Here is a 19884-nt window from a genome sequence, read left to right as displayed (position 1 = left end):
GATTGACATTATTCACCCACGGATCTATGGGTTGGGGTATTGTTCCGCACGGACATTTTAGTGAACCAGACCAGCTGTTTCCGCCGGTCTTCGCTTCCCGGGCATGAAGTTGTTTACATGTGTGTTCAGATGCTAAATAAAAGTTTAGCTTTTACTTTTGATAGCCCGCCTCCGACTCCCGTCTCTCGGCACCACAACATCCAGTTTACTGTATCGAAGTTGATTTCACATGAGCTCCAGTGTGGAACCCCACTGCACCCCCTGGTGGATCAATGATCAATTGCAGCTGGCTTCACAATAATTACATTTATTTATCATGGGGGCGGTATCAAGTCAGACTGGGGGCCGGCTCTTCATCACGGGCCGATCACGGGCCGATCACGGACCAATCACGGACCAATCACGACCCTCGCGTTTCAAACTGTCCAAAATAAAACGCTCCATCTGTATACCACCTCTGTTTACAGCCTATGAAAAAACTATTAGAAAACGAAGGCTAAAGCTAACGTTAGCAGATAGTGACAATGTATCTAGCTGTATGTTAGCTAGCTCAACGATTCCTTAAATAATATTGCGACAGAAAAACTTTTCAGTTCACATCACGCTCTGCTGCTCCAACAGGGAGCTCTGCTCTGAACACCTGAACGGCCCGTTCTAACAGCTGTTCACCAGCGGTCCAGTCTGTGCCACTGTGACTCCGGACCGCACAGTTAATATTAACGAATGCACCGTAGGTAATGTAGCTGCTGAAGCTAGACCCTCATCGCGGAGCAGCAGAGTTCAGCCGACAGACAGGAAGACTCCAGCACACAGTCGCGCTTCATTATAATATATACAAAAATAACACCATGCACGTCATGATGGTACATAACAGCTCGCGGCCGCAGATTACTCCGGGTCCCAGACCCCCCACATACCCCAAAAATATTTTTATTGCAGATCTACATGAATCACACAAACGACCTATTTTGGATTCAAAACGGTGAATTTTGCCGAAAGGTGACAAGTTTGCATCCCTGGTATGAATGTCCTCTTGCTATTTTCAGTTGATAAATACTTGTGTAACGTTTGTGAAGGCAGGAGGAAAAAAGCTTCCGCGATCACCGTCTTCTCTGTTCCTCCAAACCCCGCCCCCTCCCTAAAAATAATGAGTGACAGGCTGATAGTAACCTGATAGAAACTTTATTATTCACTGATTGAGATGATAAAGCTAACTTAATCTCATACATTCATGGGATTTATGTAACAGTAAGACAGAGAATAAGTGTGCACCCACATGCAGTATTTTTGTTTTTATATGCTGTTGTAAATACTCCTGTTGTCTGCTGTGTTCAGACTCATGTCATGTTTGTGATGCCACATTCAGGACCTTCAGTGTCCTTTTTTTAACAGAAGACTGTTGCTAGAAGCTGCAGCTATACTGCAGAAGTATTAGTTTTTTGTTTTTGAGGATGGAACAATTTCACACACAGATATAGGGAGGCTAGACCTATACAATTGATTTATTATGGTTTATAATTTCATGTCAAGACGAAGAAGAAGAAGAAGAAGAAGAAGAAGAAGAAGAAGAAGAAGAAGAAGAAGAAGAAGAAGAAGAAGAAGAAGAAGAAGAAGATGGCTGAACTGTTCAGTGTCAATCCTGTGGAGATGGAGGTTATAAATCTCAAAAAATCATGTTCAGCTTAAGTCTCGGCAAAACTCACAACATTTCTGGAGCCTTGTAGACCCAGAAAACTATAAGATCACCAAGCAGCACTGAAAATGTCTGCTTTATTTGTCTCTACATGCCTTTGTGAAGCAGCTTTTTCTGACATGAATGTCATGAAATCTAAATACAGAACAAGACTGACTGATGAACATTTAAATGACTCTATTATGGCGCTTTTCCACTGCAGCACGTAGCACGGTTTAAGCGGGCCGGGTTTTTTGCATTTCCACTAGGGCTAGTTCCGACACAGGGCTACTTTTTCACATTTTTTCTGGCCCTCCAAAATCGAGGTTCTTACAGGGCCAACAACCGGGCTGAATATGCTAAACTAGTGACGTAAACACTCTTGACTGCTGAATGGTCAGAGAGAATCGCTGGCAAGGGGGCTACAACTACAACAAAATGAACATATTTTACCGTGATTTAATTGTAATACACGTTTCAAAATGATGCCGAAGTAACAACATACTGATACCGGTCTGCAGATAAGACGGCAGACTAAAAATCTTTTAAAATGTGTGTTTTTTTAATGGAGATCGGATCGAACAGGCTAAGCTAACGTTGTATATGCTCCGTCCACACTCACAACAACGGCCTACAGACATAAATAAACCAGTGACTGTATTCGCCATGACACAGACAGTCTGTGGTTTGTACTTGTTTAACTTTTGTCTAGTTTCTGAACAGATATGAGGAGCTGTGAGCTCTAAGTGCTAACAGCTAACGGCTGATGTTTTGAAGTTGTGGTTCACATTGAAGATGACGTCACGGCAGTTTTACGCAGCGTCGCTCCGCCCGCCTAACAGCCGATCGCCCCGCCTACACTGCGTTACTATAGTAACTACCCCAGTTCCTAAACTGTAATGGAAATGTGATGTACTTACTATGTGGGCCATAATAATCTGTGAGAAATTGTCGTTTTCTTGGACTTTGATGTGAAGTTAAAGTGGAACTATCATGCTATATTTGAATAATATAGTGTAGGACCATACCTATATAAGGCATATTTATACTTTTTTTTTTTCAAAATACCAAACAGATCATGCATTTTAGCCATGCCTCATTTCACTCAATTTGCACTTTTTTAGCTCTGTTTTTGCAAGGGCTGATTCTGTGAGAACAGCACCACCTACAGGCCTGACATATGTACTACAGCGTCTCCAGCGCTTTCAAATGGCAATGGCCGTGGCTGTCTCCTCCTGATTGGTGGAGTTGGCGCAATAGCCGTAGCGCCACTGTCCTGACGTCAGGACAGTGTTCAAATCTGGATCAGTTTTTATCAGATCCGTTGCAGCCCCTTTTTTAGAGATTTGGGTATGGAGGAAAATAGAAAGGGTCGTGTTTTCTGACACTTGGTGAGTTCCCTGGAACACCGGGGACACATATTCATGTATAAAAGACGTACAAAAGTGCATTTTGCATGATAGGTCCCCTTTAAGATTTGTGATAAGCTTTGGGTATTGCAATCTCACACATGTACAAAAGTAGCTTAATTCAACTGATGAGTGCTATGTGAATAAATGAAAGCAATGTGATGCAAGTAGCTCTTGTTAACTTTCATTTTTAAGTAGCTCTCAGATGAATAAAGGTTGGAGACCCCTGGTATACAGCATCTCTACAGTGTCCTGAATCTGACCCTACATACACATCCTAGCTTTAGCCAGGGCAAGAACAACTATACATCTTAAAATGACAATTGTTTTTTTACTTCTTCTTCGAGTCCGTAGCAATCTCAGATGTCGTTCTGCCAGTATCGGGCACAGGCACATTCCAGTAGGTGGGACATTGTCTGCACTGATCCACAGCTGCACGTGTCTTCTGTGGTGTAGTTCCACACTTTCATCAGTGCTTTGCACCTCCCCTGTTCCACACGCAGTCTATTAAGTGACTTCCAGGTTGTCCAGCCAAGGTCGTGGCCACTAGCGAGGCTTTCCGTTGGTGTGATTCCTCTGTCCAGCCATTCATGAGCTCGTGTGTCATGTCTTTGCCATTCATCTTCCCAGATGTTGGTCCTTGCTGCTTGTTTGGTTGTCTGGAGGGGCAGGACTGTCTGCACAAAACTGGCTCTGGATCGGAGCCTGCGTGGGGGTGCTACGTGGCCATGCACTGCATGTACTGAATACATGTAATAATAAACCATTATTTTATAAAACATAGAACTTCTTACATAGTGGATTGTAAAGCTGTGAACAAATGCAACGTCCCTCTGATCCACCGTGGAGTGATTGACACGAAGGACTCACAGGAACTCAGATGCACGATTCGGTTTTGACTTCAAAAATATCTTTTATTTTACAAAAGACTTTTCAAAGAAAAGATAACTAGGATCAACTAGGACACTCAAAAGTTCTCTAGGTTCAACTAGGTTGCTCAATAGTACAGGAGGGAATACAGACATGGACTTGGTGTTTAGACAAGACGAACCGACAAAAGACAAAAGGAGAGAAGGGCTATATATACACACAATAGGTAATGGGGCACAGGTGAAAACAATCAGGAGCAGGAGACCACAATCAAGCTGGCAGGTGACACACAAAGACAGGAAGTGTAGACACCTGAAAAGAGATGGTAGAGTCAACACCAGAATAAAATGCAAGGTCACAAGAATAAACACAAAACAATAAACTAAAATAACTCTAACGCTGAAACCTTACAGCGATGAGATATGAACTAAGGTTTCTTTTATGTTTGAGAATGTTGGCGATGGCATAGGCAGACCTTTTACATGCCGCCATTAAAAGAAAATCTATTTGTGGACAACAATGACTATTAACAATTAATTAAATCACATTTTCAATTCATTTGTGCTGTTTTCTCTTTCAGCAAACTCGTGTGGTGGAAATATCTCATAGAAATTAGACAGATTGTCTTTGAAAATGTAATAGGCTTCTCTGCGCAGTAATGGATCCGAACATTACAGAGAGTCACATGTTACACAATGTATACGATACGATGTACTTTATTGTCCTCGTAAGGAAATTTGTTCTGGACTCCGTCCTGCAGTTCCGCATACATGTACATATACAAACATAGTGGACATTAAGAGACATACACATATCATCAGTCATACACCGTTTGAACAAACACAATACACAGACGGACATACTGACAATGGCGACCTATTGCACAACCCTCATGGCCAACAAATGTTCACGGGTCTGAAAGTCTGAATGAAGAGTGTGTGTGTTGAAACACCTGCGTCCTTGAGATGGCCAACCAAGTGCAAAAACAATTCCCTATCTGGTAATACTGAGCTACACAGTTAGTCGTAAATTAAACCTAGCGTTGTATTATGTTGGAAAGGGGGACTCAGTACTTTCCCACTCTCATGTAAAAGACACTTGAATAAGCCAAACACATTGAATGGACATTTCTATTACAGTTACATCTAATATTAAAATGTCCATTTCCATTCTTGATGCAGTACTTTAACTTGAACTTGAGCATTTTCACAGTGTGGTAAATGATTCTTTACTTATAGTAAAGAATCAAATTATGTTTCCTACAATGCTACAATATCATCACAATGTCGAACATTTTGTCAAACATTTTGTGATATTTGATATACTTCATATTGCTCGGTCCTACCTTGCTCGCCAACCTTTAATCTGAACAGAAAGACAGAATGTCAGGACGGCATTTCTGTGATCAAAAAGCTGAAGCTCTGGATAGAGGCATCTGTACACCTGGGTCTTCTGCTTAGAACCAAACAATACTCCGTGCTTTCAGCTGAGGCTACACCATAGTCTTGTCTTTGAAATGGGACAAATTAAGATGAATGGATGTTTTTTCTCCCATTCAGAGTCACTATTCAGTGAAGAAATCTGCAGCCGTGCTGGGGATGGGCAGCGAGAATGTGTTCGTGGTGAAATGTGATGAAAGGTGGGTCAGATAGGCTGTTGCTAGTGCTAATGCACCACAAAAGACTGTTAAATGTTTGCTCACCTGTTGCAGCTTTGTGTGTGTGTGTGTGTGTGTGTGTGTGTGTGTGTGTGTGTGTGTGTGTGTGTGTGTGTGTGTGTGTGTGTGTGTGTGTGTGTGCGTGCGTGCGTGCGTGCGTGCGTGCGTGCGTGCGTGCGTGCGTGCGTGCGTGCGTGCGTGCGTGCGTGCGTGCAGTGGGCTAGAATCCATCAATATATTTCATTTGTACTGCCCCTTTATCTATAAAAATACCTTTTTTTTTTAACATTGACTTTTAATTAAATGTTTTATGTCAACAGATTTCTCACAACTCTATTGGGTTAGTTAAAAACAATAATACATAGTTTAAATACAAAATCGATTATTTTTCAGAGGGAAAATGATTCCTGCTGACCTCGAGTCTTCCATTGTTGCAGCTAAAGAAAAGGTAGTATGAATGGAGAAAGATTTAAAAAATAACGAAAGAAGGTCCTGTTCGAGAACAATGGGTCCCCATTTTCTGTTATCCCACGGTATCATGACATACTTTAATTTACTTTGGATCAGTTTATCCACATGAAGAGACTGACTTGAGTTTTCTCTCCTCAGGGTTTGGTTCCATTCTATGTGAATGCGACAGCAGGAACCACGGTGTACGGAGCCTTCGATCCTCTCAACGCCATCGCTGACATCTGCCACAGACACACACTGTGGATGCATGTTGATGTAAGGCAGTGGTGGAGGAAGTACTCAGATCTTTAGCTCAAATACAAGTAGTAATACCACAGTGTATAAATTATTTGTTAGAAGTTAAACCCCTTCATTCTTTTTTATACCAAAACTAATGTAATCATCCAGCAGAAGGATATATATATATATATATACTACCGTCTCAGACTGTATGCTACTAGAACACTTAATAATAACAGTTTAATACCCGTAAAACAGATTAAAGCGTGTTTTTAAAGGTTTTTTATATTGGTTTATAGTCAGTCAGTTACTAGGTCAGTTAAGGTAGTGCACTGACTGACCCGTGTTTAGTCATGGCTGCTGTGCTTTTATGTTTTAATAAATAGAGCTTTCTCATTGGGTGGAGGGTGGGAACGCAGTGTGGGATCATGTTTTTGAGGAATCTCTTTGATTTTGCCTGCAGGCGGCGTGGGGTGGAGGCCTGCTGATGTCAGACAGACACAGGATGAAACTACAGGGCATTGAACGGTAAAACCACACAACCTATCCACTTCACTCAGCATGTCTTTGTTTCCTCCAGTACCCCTTTCACACCAACGCAACTCCGGTTCAAGCTCCGTGCTAGAGCTTTTCAGGTTCAGAACCGGTACTTCGGTTTAGCTCCGGCTCTTTTCACACCGCTCAGAGCCCGACTGGTGCTGTCGCTGCTGCGTCATGACGTCACAGTTTACGTCGCTGATTTTCTCCCCAACGGAGCTCACCTCACAACAACAACGGGCCGGGGACTGCGTTGCTTTTAATCATACGAAGCCAGATTAAATTAAATAACGACTTCTCCAACCTTATACTTTTCTCCAGAGTGCCGTGGTTCATTGTTTATTAATGTGTTTCAGCGGCATTTACCGACCGCTGCAGTGCTGCTGCTCTTCCACGAGTGTATTCTCCCGTTAGCTCCGGGTTAGCTCACACGGCTCTAAAGTATTCACTGTCTGACTGTCACACAAGCAGCTGATACATATCCCCAGTTCCCTTTAAGTGAATGTGTGTCAGTCTGAATTGACGCTGTTTGGCATCACAACGCTGTTATGAAAGTTTCTCTGGTATAACATGGGTGATGTTAGCATAGCAACCGAAGCTAAACTGACTACTTGCTAAGCCGTTTTCTCCAGGCACTTTTTACCGACGTATTTTTCATTATGATTCTACTTGTGATAGTCGGACATGACAACCTGTGCAGCCCATGTATTGATTCCATCCGATAGCTGCTATAATAACAAACAAAACGTCTGCCTGCTCTCCACAATGATCAATAACAGCGAACGGATGGTCAAAGTAAGGTACAAATAAACAGAATCACACGAAGCCTGGTTAGTGTTGCCTGACTTTATAAAGTGTGTTTTTTTTTAACAAGTGTGTGGTTGCGTTCTAGTCACTTTGCTCAGCACTACTGCTTGTTACAACTTTTATTTGCCGTACTCGCCTTAACTGTTAGCTCAGGTTAATCTCGCCCCCCTCCGACGTAAGCGTGACGTATGCGGTTCTTGCTTCTAGACGGACAACTTTTTGGTGCTCGAAACGAACCGGATTCCGGAGCTTAGAGGCTGCTCCGCTGCGGTGTGAACAGGAAAACCCGGTGCTTTTCAAGCACCAGCACCGAACCGGCCCCGAAACACCGTTGGTGTGAATGGGGTACAGGAGTTTCTGTGGAGCACCACTACAAAGAATATGTGTAGCTCATTGTGAATTCATGTTAAGTCAGGGATGCAAACTCATCAGGTATGAAAAAGGTGACAAGGATCCGAGGCCGAGCCCCCCGACCCCACGGAATATCGGCTTTAAAATGAGGAATAACAGAGGATTTTAGCAGTCAGAACAACTAAAGCAGTTAATAATAACAGCAATGCCAAAGAGTCACATCTAATAGAAATATATAAAAGCATGTATTTTAATTGTGTAGCAGTCAGTTTATAATTTTGGCAGCACTGTTGAGCATTTTGAAAATGTATTTTCATGCCTCTGTGCAAGGCTTAGTCTTTCTATCTTTATAGCCACTGGTGTAAAGTAACTAAGTTCATAAACTCAAGTACTATACTTGGGTACAATTTTGAGATACTTGTACTTTATTTAAGTATTTCAATGTTTTGCTACTTTGTTCTTCTTCTCCTCTACAGTTCAGAGGTAAATTGTGTACTTTTACTCCACTACATGTATTTAATACCTTTAGTTACTTTACAGATGTGGATGAATGATGTGAAATATAATCAAGTGTTAAATCAGACTTTAGTTCCACCTGGAGTAAATTCACAAGCTACCCTACAGTATACAGTCATTCAAACTACAGATGGAGCATCTTATTTCAGACTCCAGCATACAGCTTCCTGCCTACTACCAGCCAGTTACCTGCCTAAGACCTGCCAAAGACCAGTATCTGGGAATGTTAAGCCCTCCCACTATTTTCCAAGAGGGCGTTGCCAGATTTTCAATTTCAGGATTTAACCAGGAGATGGCGCTATATATTAAATAACTATGGCCAAACTAAGACTTAGTTTTTCACAAGAGAAAATGCAGATATTATATAAAAAACTAAAGTTAAAATCTTGTTTTTAATGCCCCAAGAGCAATAAAAACACTTGTTAAAAAAATCCTGAGTGAGGCTTTCATAAATTGAATTTAGCTGACGCTTTTATCCAAAGCGACTTACTATTTAATAAATGATTATTCATAACAAATATGAGTGATGTGTGATTATTATTCATGCTATATACTGATATAGGGCTAAGTAAGCAATCAATCCTGCAAATTAACCCTTAGTTGTTCAATATATTTATTCAGACAATGTGAGTAGAAATACAGAAATTCTGCTCCCACCTAAGGCCAACGTTGCAATATTACAACATTTCCCTAAAAACTTACCAAAACGTAAACATTTTTAAAACTCTTTCATTTCTGCTCCAGAGGCCAGGGGTTAAATTGGGATTTGATATGTGGGTGGGCTCTGTTATGCGGCTTTCACACCAGCGCTTTTCCCTTTCTAGCTCCTAGCGAGAGCTTTTCTGGTTCAGCTCCGGTTTCCCTTTTCAGCTCCCGCTCTGTTCACACCGCCCAGAGCTGCCGCTGCTGCGTCATGACGTCACAGTTTACGTCGCTGATTTTCTCCCACAACAACAACGGGCCGGGGACTGCGTCGGGTCGATGATCGTGTTGCTTTTAATCATACGAAGCCAGATTAAATTAAATAACGACTTCTCCAACCTTATACTTTTCTCCAGAGTGCCGTGGTTCATTGTTTATTAATGTGTTTCAGCGGCATTTACCGACCGCTGCAGTGCTGGCTGCTCTCCACGGGAGTTTATTCTCCCGTTAGCTCCGGGTTAGCTCACACGGCTCTAAAGTATTCACTGTCTGACTGTCACACAAGCAGCTGATACATATCCCCAGTTCCCCTTAAGTGAATGTGTGTCAGTCTGAATTGACGCTGTTTGGCATCACAACGCTGTTATGAAAGTTTCTCTGGTATAACATGGGTGATGTTAGCATAGCAACCGAAGCTAAACTGACTACTTGCTAAGCCGTTTTCTACAGGCACATTTTACCGGCGTATTTTTCATTATGATTCTACTTGTGATAGTCGGACATGACAACCTGTGCAGCCCATGTATTGATTCCATCCGATAGCTGCTATAATAACAAACAAAACTCCACAATGATCAATAACAGCGAACGGATGGTCAAAGTAAGGTTTCCTGCACGCCTCGACGTAAGAGAGACGTAAGCGACGCCGCGTCATAGCTCTGAAGCTCTTGCCTCTGGACCGACAATTTTTTGGAGCTGGAAGTGAACCGCATTCCGGAGCTATGACGCGCCGCCGCTGCGGTGTGAACAGGAAAAAGCGCCGGTGTGAAAGGGGCATTAGAAGGTGCGACGGGGGGGGGGGGGGGGGGGAGAGTTAGACGCTCGTGAATTGTCAACGGGGGGAGGGGGTTGACATCAGAGCATCGTCCTATGGGCTTAGCCCCGGACAGGTACAACAGGTATTCACTCAGAGGGGGGTACTAAATGCCACCCATTTACATGTAGGCAAACAAAATCAACATACAGTAGGGGGGTGGGGGATGGTGAATCAGCTATATTACTATTTATAACGATTCCTTAAATAATATTGCGACAGAAAAACTTTTCAGTGCACATCACGCTCTGCCGCTCCGACAGGGAGCTCTGCTCTGAACACCTGAACGGCCCGTTCTAACAGCTGTTCACCAGCAGTCCAGTCTGTGCCACAGTAACTCCGGACCACACAGTTAATATTAACGAACGCACCCGTAGGTAATGTAGCTGCTGAAGCTAGACCCTCATCCCGGAGCAGCAGGGCCTTATTATACATCCATGAGCAGAGCCGACAGGCAGGAAGACTCGAGCACACAGCTCGCGCTTCATTATAATATAAAAAAAGAACACCATGCGTGTCATGATGGCACATAACAGCTCGCGGCCGCAGATTACTCCGGGTCCCAGACCCCCCCCCATACCCCAAAAATATTTGTATTGCAGATCTACATGAATCACACAAACGACCTATTTTGGATTCAAAACGGCGAATTTCGCCGAAAGGTGACAAGTTTGCATCCCTGTAAGTGAAGCAAAGCATGATGACACAACCCAGTCTCACGGCATTTCGTGTTATAGTCACGACATTTAATCTATTGATTCGTGTTCACCAACACAATTTTCCCCTTTTTTTCGTGTCACACAGAACGATTTTAAAAGCAATGTATTTCTATTGGTAGTGTGTTTCGTGCCTGCACCACGTCTTTTTGTCCGGTCGGGTCTTGGAAGACCGGAAGCTGTGTGGTTCATAAAAACATGTTCTTACTCAATATCAAGCCACGATTATTGTTTTTATTTTAAATCGTATAATGTCTGACTTTTTTTGCCGTCCGCGAAGACAATAAATTGGGATCAGAGCCTCAGAATACTGAAATCTGAATTTTTTAACCTGTTACGCACCGCCCCCCCGGTACCGGGCGGATAAACGCGTCATTTGCAGGAAACAACGTCTAAGGAATCTTAATATTTAATAAACTATGAATGTTTTATATCCATGTAACGGGAAGAAACTCAGCTAACTGATCTTTTTAAAAAAAAAAATTAAAAAAAAAACACAATGCTAACACTCAGCCTCTGAATTAGCCATGAGCGAAAAAATGTAACCTATCTCTGCACCTAAACTCACTCCTAACTCCCTTATTACTTATCCTAGATGCACAGCCAACCCCTCGTTTTGCATCTACTGGAGACACAGAATCTGGGGGTGCCCACCTCAACACTCAGTGATAAACATTTGCGACGCTATAAACGAAAACGTACATCATAACATGTGGAGCTAGGTAGCTAGAAACGCTAACATGGCTTACCTTGGTGAAAACTGGTCTTCAATGGCATTAAAACGATAAAAAAAACGATGCTGCAGTTAATCCATAGGTTAATCCAATGTGTCTGTGTCCTCTTTGAAATGATTTCTGATAATCCATAAGCAATAAAACTGCTTTTTCGTTTCCAAATGTCAGAGCGAGAGATCGGTCCACTCTGCTTCAAAATTACATGCGCGAAGGCTCCACCTCTTCTCTTCACAACGTGTGTGTGTGGGGGACTCCCCCTTCGATTCTATTGGCTCTAACGGTCAGAAAGAGGTGTCAACCGGCAGTGGCTCAGTCAGTAGGGGCTTGGACTGGGAGCCGTAGGGTCGCTGGTTCAAGTCCCCGACCAGACCTAAATATGGAGTGTGGACTTCTACTTGGAGAGGTCCCAGTTCACCTCCTGCCCTGCCGTGGTGCCCTTGAGCAAGGCACCGGACACCCCCCTTCCCCCCCCACTCCCATTGCTCCCCGGGCGCTGTACAATAGCTGCCCACTGCTCCTAGTACTAGACTCCTTGTACTAGGATGGGTTAAAAGCAGAGGCCAAATGTCACTGTGTGTGCTGTGTGCTCTGCATGTGTGACCATTAAAGAGGGTTTCATCCCTCCCTATTCTATTCTATCAACCATCAAAATCGACCAAGGGGGGCCAGAGATATGGAAAAAAAACCATTTTCACCCAAAACCTCTCTAAAAAGGTCAAATGTCACTTGTTTTGCATCAATCTTGATACAGGGTACTTATTATATGTTGTACTTTGGATTCCTAAAGCTTTTAGTCTACTAACCCATCATCCAAGGGTAGTTTTCACTATCTGTACAAAATAAGTTTTGGACGGACACTATTATTTACAGTTTTTTACTATGTAAAATCTGAATTTTCTTTCAAATAAAAAACATCTATATTGATTCTGATACTTCTACATCCAACTCACAGATGTAACCTTCCTTTGATAAAAGAAATTATTCATATAACCCTTTTAGAAGTTAAGTTGTAGTCATTTGTTTTGGGCATGTCATTTTCGAGCCTGAAACATGAAAAACAGGCTTGTTGCTTAACAGGTTAAATCTTTTTTTCCTTCAAATTTGTTATTCTTTTCTAAATAACACACTGTTATTTACTCAACAATAACACACAATTATCCTTGTTTTTATTTATTTGTTTAATTCTATAATCTTGGGCTTCTTTGCCGTTCCTCAGGAACTGAATTTCAAAATAAAGTCACCGGAAACAGACGTAGGCCTATAAGGGACATTTCGAGCATCATTGCGATACACACCAAGCCCCCAGGAAGTGCGCCGGACTCTGATGAAATTATTCGTTGTGTCGAAACGGCGGTACTACAATTTCTGTATCAGTCTGTGATGTCACTGGGCCCAGAAAGACTTTTCCCCACTGACTAACATTGGGAAAGAGGCGTCTGTAAATCAGCGGATATTTTTTTTTAAACTAAATAAGCTACCCAGTATGAACTATTTTGTAGCCCTTAGGTCATTAGGTCCTTAAAGTTCTAAAATGCACTAAAAGCCGAATCTAGATTTATTTTCTGTCTCCATTCATTCTATTGAGCCGAGAGTGGGAGCTCGGGGGGAGGACCTTAAGGGGCGCATGCTCTGTGAGCGCACATACAGGTTCTTCTGCTCTGACAGCCAGGAATGACGGGTAATCTGTGACGTTTCGCTCTCTCAAAAGTTGGGCCATTTTGACTTCATGCGCCAATGAGCAGCTCTCATAGGAAAGAACGAGACCCCGCCTCCCACGCTGTATCCAGTTCTTATTATACATCCATGGCACATACGGGTTCTTCTGCTCTGACAGCTAGGCATGACGGGTAATCTGTGACGTTTTGCTCTCTCAAAAATTGGGCCATTTTGTCCTCATGCGCCAATGAGCAGCTCTCATAGGAAAGAAGCTCAGTGATTGGATGTTTTAGCCGCAATGCACATTGGGATATGGTGTTTATGCGATATGATTAGAAGACTTCTAGACAAACTGGAAGAACTGCCACCGAAACTGAATACGTGACGTGGATCATAAATATATCAGCAATTAAACAACATCTTCAATTTCTCTTCACACAATACGTCTCCTTGCAGTAACAACATTAATTCGGCTGACTTTTATATTTGATCCAATTCGTAAATAGGTTATTTTTACACCATAACGGTGCACAGCTGATAGACAGGGACTTGTAGTTTTTAAAGATATTACTGATTTTCTTTGAATATAAGAATGTAAATACTAAATTGAGAGAATAGTCAGGGGATTTGGGTGATGGGAGACACATCTATGGATTCAGAATTTCAATAGCTTACCATTAAATGACGGATATACCTTTCTGTCTGTGATGTTTAACAAATCAGATATTAATGTGTAGAAGTAAAACATGTGAAATAATATAGCAATATCCTGTAAAATTATGTGAAAACATGAATAAAACTGCACTTCTTCAGATGTTATACATATATAAGTGTCCTACACTAATAATACAAAGTTATTATGGCATTGTCTGTGCTGTGTGTACCTTATTTGTAACATCTTCAGACCTTTCCAACTCCTCAACAGTTGCCTGTCTTTGACTGTTGCAGGTGTAGGTGCAAATATAAAAAAAAAAAATGTGTGGATAACAAAATACATCCGTCACGAACTAACCTGGAAACTTATACTGGAAACTATCATTTATTGTGTTAACACTGTAAACTTGACAGTTTTTTAACCCGCACTGCCTAGTGGTTAAAGCACGTTATTGCATTTTTTTTTTAATATGTTATATTTACATACAAAATAGGGGGAAAGTAGAAGGTCAATGATAGAAATATAGAATATAAAAAATCAAGAAGATACTGTAAGTGATCTCTACAATAAAACAGTTTAGTGCCGGATGTATAAAGATATTAATAGGAGGATGTGCAAAACAGAAAAACGAATTAACCTTTATTTAAACATTAATGAATACTTTAGGTTAAGGTCTTCTTTTAAATAAGAAAAAAGCTTTGGGGGTATCTACAGATAAATATTAAGCCTGACAAAGTACTTAATGTCTAATACATTGCTTTCCTGCAATGTTAACTATGTTGAAGCACTTATTTTAACTGATATTATACATATTAATTATATTCTTATGTATGTAGATAGTATAAGAAATATGCAGAATATGACAGTTTAATGGTGGAGGTATACACACATATTGATAGATATCTTGTAATGCACTGTTGAGGAACCTGTGACCCAAGTTTTTCATTCATTGCATAACTACACCGTAGTTGTGTATATGATATGTCAATAAACCTTAGAAAATCTTGAAATCTTGAAAGGGATGTGCAAAATAGCCATTATATACAGTTTTTAATTAACGAATGTATTGTAATTGTAAGTAATGAATATACTGTATAGGGATCTGCAGATAAATGTTTTGTCTTCTCAAGCAGCAACTATCAAATATCTCTCCTGATTGTTGGCACTTGACAATCACCTTCCCTGAATTTTACTCAGGTGTAACTAAAGCCTGATTTAAGGGTTGTTTATATTTCACATCATTAATCAGAATCTGCAAAGTAACTAAAATAAATGTAGTGGAGTAAAAATACCAGGTTAACCTCTGAATTGTAGTGGAGTAGAATTACAAAGAAACAATGAGCTGTCATGTGGGTATATGGGGGGCTGGACCCGCTCGAGTCCAGTTTTGGATACGCTCGGCGTAACCTTGGCACACTGCCACTCCAACATCCAATCCCAGAGCTTGAAGATTAATCATGGGGTTTGTCAAGCAACGGGACTGTAGTCCCAAACGATAGCTGAGGATTATGGGTAGTGTAGTGTCTTCGGCCATCCTAAACTCTGAAATGTTTTTTGGATTTCATATCGCATTAACACCATATCCCAACGTGCATTGCGGCTAAAACATCCAATCACCGAGCTTCAACCATAGCTGAGGATCTTTATTTTGAAATTCAGTTCCTGACGGACGGCCAAAAAGCCAGAGATTATGGAATTAAACAAATAAATAAAAACAAGGATAATTGTGTGTTATTTTGAGTAAATAACAATTTGTTATTTGGAAAAGAATAACAAATTAGAAGGAAAAAAAGATTTAAAAAATACAGATTTCAGTATTCTGAGGCTCTGAGCCCCACTTCTTTTCCTCACGGATGGCAAAAAAAAGTCCGACATTATACGATTTAAAATAAAAACAATAATCGTGGCTTGATATTGAGTAAGAAGATGTTTTTATGAACCACACAGCTTCGGTCTTCCAAGACCCGACCGGACAAAAAGACGTGGTGCAGGCACGAAAACATACTACCAATAGAAATACATTGCTTTTTAAATCGTTCTGTCTGACACGAAAAAAAGGGGAAAATCGTGTTGGTGAACACGAATCAATAGATTAAATGTCGTGACTATAACACGAAATGCCATGCGACTGGGTTGTTTATTCAGGCGTCTAACCAAAAACACATTTAAAAAAACGTTGCCTTCAAGAGGTTGGAACTGGTAGTGGTAAAATGCTAACCTTTCCCCCGGTTTTACAAAAATAGACTGTATGGTGAGCTTTCTGTAGAGGTGGTTGTTTGTCCCCTCTTGTTGTAATACACTTTGTGTATGCATTTCATTTGTGAAAATGAACATAATTTGTTGTGTTTTCATTGTTTTACAACCTGCATTTCAATAATGTAACTGTAGCATATTAGCCTCACATTGTTGAATCTTGTTTTTCTGTAGCCTACTACTACATGTTGTTGTTGTTGCGTCAACATTAATTAGCCCCTCCTATAAACATTTATCCCCCTGAGGCTCCTAGGCTGAGCATTATTGTTGGTGCCCTTACACAGTGAATTGCTGTTATAAACATAATAACTTGTGTGTGCTGTGGTTGCTAAAACAAGTCTGATAGTTGGTCCAATTTACATTTGAAGTGATTTGTTTTCCAGAGCCTGGTCCGTCACCTGGAATCCTCACAAGATGATGGGCGTCCCACTGCAGTGCTCTGCCATACTGATCAAGAAGAGGGTAAGACATAATGCTGTACCCTTTAATTTAAGTGTACATAAAAATAAAACATCACTATCTTTGGAGGCTATCAACTGAATATTTTTAGCCATGCTGTGTGTATCTGTCCACCTCTCTCTTCTTCACAACTATTAGATGCATTGGACATTTGTACAGATATTTAGGATGCCTTCAGAATGAATACTAAGGACCATGGCGCCACTATGAGAGTGAAATTGGTGGTCCAGGGTAAACAATTGGGTTCATTCATCGTCTTTGTCAACTTTGGTGAAATGTTTTATGTTAAATGTCTTAAAAATATATCCTAAACAGCTGGTGTGGCTGTTGACTGTTAATCTTGTTCTGCAAACAGGGTTTTTTTTAAATGTTATTTTGTGGTCCTCCTCAGGGTCTCTTACAGGGGTGTAATGAGATTGGGGCCACTTACCTCTTCCAGACGGACAAACCCTACGATGTGAACTACGACACCGGAGATAAGAGCATCCAGTGTGGCCGACATCAGGACGTCTTCAAGCTTTGGCTCATGTGGAAGGCAAAGGTATTCCTGTGCAATATGAGAGTGACTCATGTGAAGACTGCATCTGATTTTCTTTTGATGTTGGGGACTTCCTTTTCGATGGGAATCCTTTTCTTTTTGTCCTTATCTTTATTAGATAAAATATGCACGAATGTATTTTGACGATTAGTTGCGCAACCAGTGAAGCAGTGATGACGTACTGTATTTTTCTAAGCTGCTTTAATAATAATAATAATTATTTATTTATTTTATATAGGCGCCTTTCAAGGCTCTCAAGGTCGCCGTACAAACACACAAAAAACAAGATACACAATACATAACACCAGCATAAGAAACATAAACAAGACAATGCAGTATATAAATCAATCAAATAATCAAATAAATAAAACAGAGGATGTGTGATGGATAATGATCATGGTGGATATGCGAGTGTGAAGAGATGTGTTTTGAGGCGTGATTTGAAAATGGGGAGAGAGTCAGTGTTGCGGATGTCAGGTGGGAGGGAGTTCCAGAGGCGGGGTGCAGAGCGGCTGAAGACTCTAGACCCCATGGTGGTTAAACAGAAGGGGGGTGCAGTGAGGTTGAGGGAAGCAGAAGACCTGAGTGTGCGGATGGGTGTGTTGATGTGCAGGAGGTCGGAGAGGTACAGAGGAGTGAGGTTATGAATGGCCTTAAAGGCGAGGAGCAGAATCTTAAAGGTGATACGGGATTTGACGGGGAGCCAGTGAAGTTGCTGAAGAACAGGAGTGATGTGGTTAATGGAGGGGGTTCTGGTGATGATGCGGGCGGCAGAGTTCTGAACCAGTTGAAGTCTGTGGATGGATTTGAGAGGGAGACCAAAGAGAAGGGAGTTGCAGTAGTCAATGCGGGAAGTGACCAGGGTGTGAACAAGAATGGCGGTGGTCTTAGGGTTAAGGGACGGGCGGAGGGGGTTGATGTTGCGTAGATGGAAATAGGCAGACCGAGTGATGTGAGATTTGAATGAAAGTGTGCAGTCGAGGATGACACAAGTTACAAGTTAGCATCACAAGGGCTCAAAGGACAAAATCAATGGGATTCTTTCAATGGGAAAGTTGCACAAAATAATTATGATTAGTTTTGTTCAGCAGGATAATCTCCACACAGTGGTAGAATAAGGACTTCTTAGATCCTTTACTTAAGTAAAAGTAGGAATCCTTTGGTCTAAAAATACTCCATTACATACCCATTATGCACAGTGGCTGTTTTGAAAGTATTATATTATTATAGAATTTAAAATGATTCCTTCTTATTTTGATTTCTTACATGTAAGAACATTTAAATGTTGTAGTAAGTTAAGACCATTTTTGATTTATTTTAATATATTGATAGTAACGTACTGCATTATATCCAATAAAAATGTCCTGTGTTTTATATGTGAACAGTAGCTGGTAACTATAAGTGTTAATTAAATATAGTGGAGTCAAAAGTACAACAAATGTTCCAAAATGTAAGGGAGTAGAAGTATATAGTAGCATTAAATGGACAAGTAAAGTACTTGAGTAAATGTACTTAGTTTCTTCCCACCACTGTTGCCCCATGTTAATACCACTTTGTGATGTTTGAAGCATAAATGCAATTGACAGAAGTAGGAATACTTAAGTAAGAATATAAACAAACGTCACCAACGCTAAGCTAAAGGTGGCTAATGTGGCGTGATGACTTTTACCAGTGTCTTGTTAGCAAACACTGTTTATAGGACACCCACTGTAGAAGCTTCAGACATTCACCAGTGGGGATTCACTGACATATTTTATATCGTAGAATAAAACGAGAGAGAACTCCATTCAGTACCAGAGAGACAACGAGCTACACATTTTCATTGGATGATTCTGTACTGTGAAGTTTTACTGTGAGCATTGACTGATATTGAGAAATGCAGTTTGGTGTGTCTGTGTCCCCTGGGTGACATAACACTTTCATTCATTATTGCATGCTTCTTAATTTTAAATATTTTTAACTTTTTACTAATTAGACCGCATCTCACCCATATAAAACACTTTGATAAGATGACTACTGCTGTTTAAACTTCTGTGTCGCTGTCTGTGTCTCTCACTCGCTCAGGGGTCTGAGGGATTTGGATCTCAGGTCAACAAATGCTTAGAGAATGCAGAATATCTGTACGATCAGCTGCAGAGCAGGACTGACTTTGAACTGGTCTTCAAACACAAAGTAAGGCTGTTTTTTACGTAATATATTCATCTAATGAATGTACAAGAAACATTCGCAATTTCGGTTATGTGTCAGTGTTAAAATACATCAAGACAACAGATTTTAAGCCAGGATACATTTCAAATATAGGTTACATATACTAATTGTTTTGCCAGGCTGTAGATTCAGACAACTGTATATATATACATTTTCAGTTGCATTTAAATCTCCTGCACTTACCATCCAAAGAATATTGCCAGGCATTATTGTGTTTTTGGTTGGTCCTTTGAAATTGGGAGTACCTTCAGTGCCAATACTAATATCCCCAAGATGCACCACTGACAGCAAAAATAAGTTGTTGTTGTAGCCATCAAAACATTTAAAGAGGCCCTATTTTGCTTTTTGCGGTTTTCCCTTTCCTGTAGTGTTGTGTAGGTTTCTGTGCATCTAAGTGGTCTGCCAAGGCTAAAAGGCAATA

The 19884-nt window shown here is 40.9% G+C and overlaps 1 protein-coding gene across 2 annotated transcripts in view; it reads left to right on the top strand.

Moving 5' to 3' along the window:
- zgc:163121 (uncharacterized protein LOC100038790 homolog) overlaps nt 1-19884 on the top strand; it is a 126325-nt gene that overhangs the window by 104419 nt on the left and 2022 nt on the right. For both annotated transcript variants that reach the window (XM_034118704.1, XM_034118697.1), the window contains exons 8-14: nt 5511-5590; nt 6002-6056; nt 6218-6334; nt 6762-6826; nt 16642-16720; nt 17109-17258; nt 19320-19427. In XM_034118704.1, the coding sequence (XP_033974595.1) occupies nt 5511-5590; nt 6002-6056; nt 6218-6334; nt 6762-6826; nt 16642-16720; nt 17109-17258; nt 19320-19427 (654 nt within the window). The remainder of the gene's footprint in view (nt 1-5510; nt 5591-6001; nt 6057-6217; nt 6335-6761; nt 6827-16641; nt 16721-17108; nt 17259-19319; nt 19428-19884) is intronic.

The sequence above is a fragment of the Trematomus bernacchii genome, unplaced genomic scaffold (assembly GCF_902827165.1).
Source record: "Trematomus bernacchii unplaced genomic scaffold, fTreBer1.1, whole genome shotgun sequence".
Lineage (NCBI taxonomy): Eukaryota > Metazoa > Chordata > Actinopteri > Perciformes > Nototheniidae > Trematomus > Trematomus bernacchii.
This window is presented reverse-complemented; position numbering and strand designations above follow the sequence as displayed.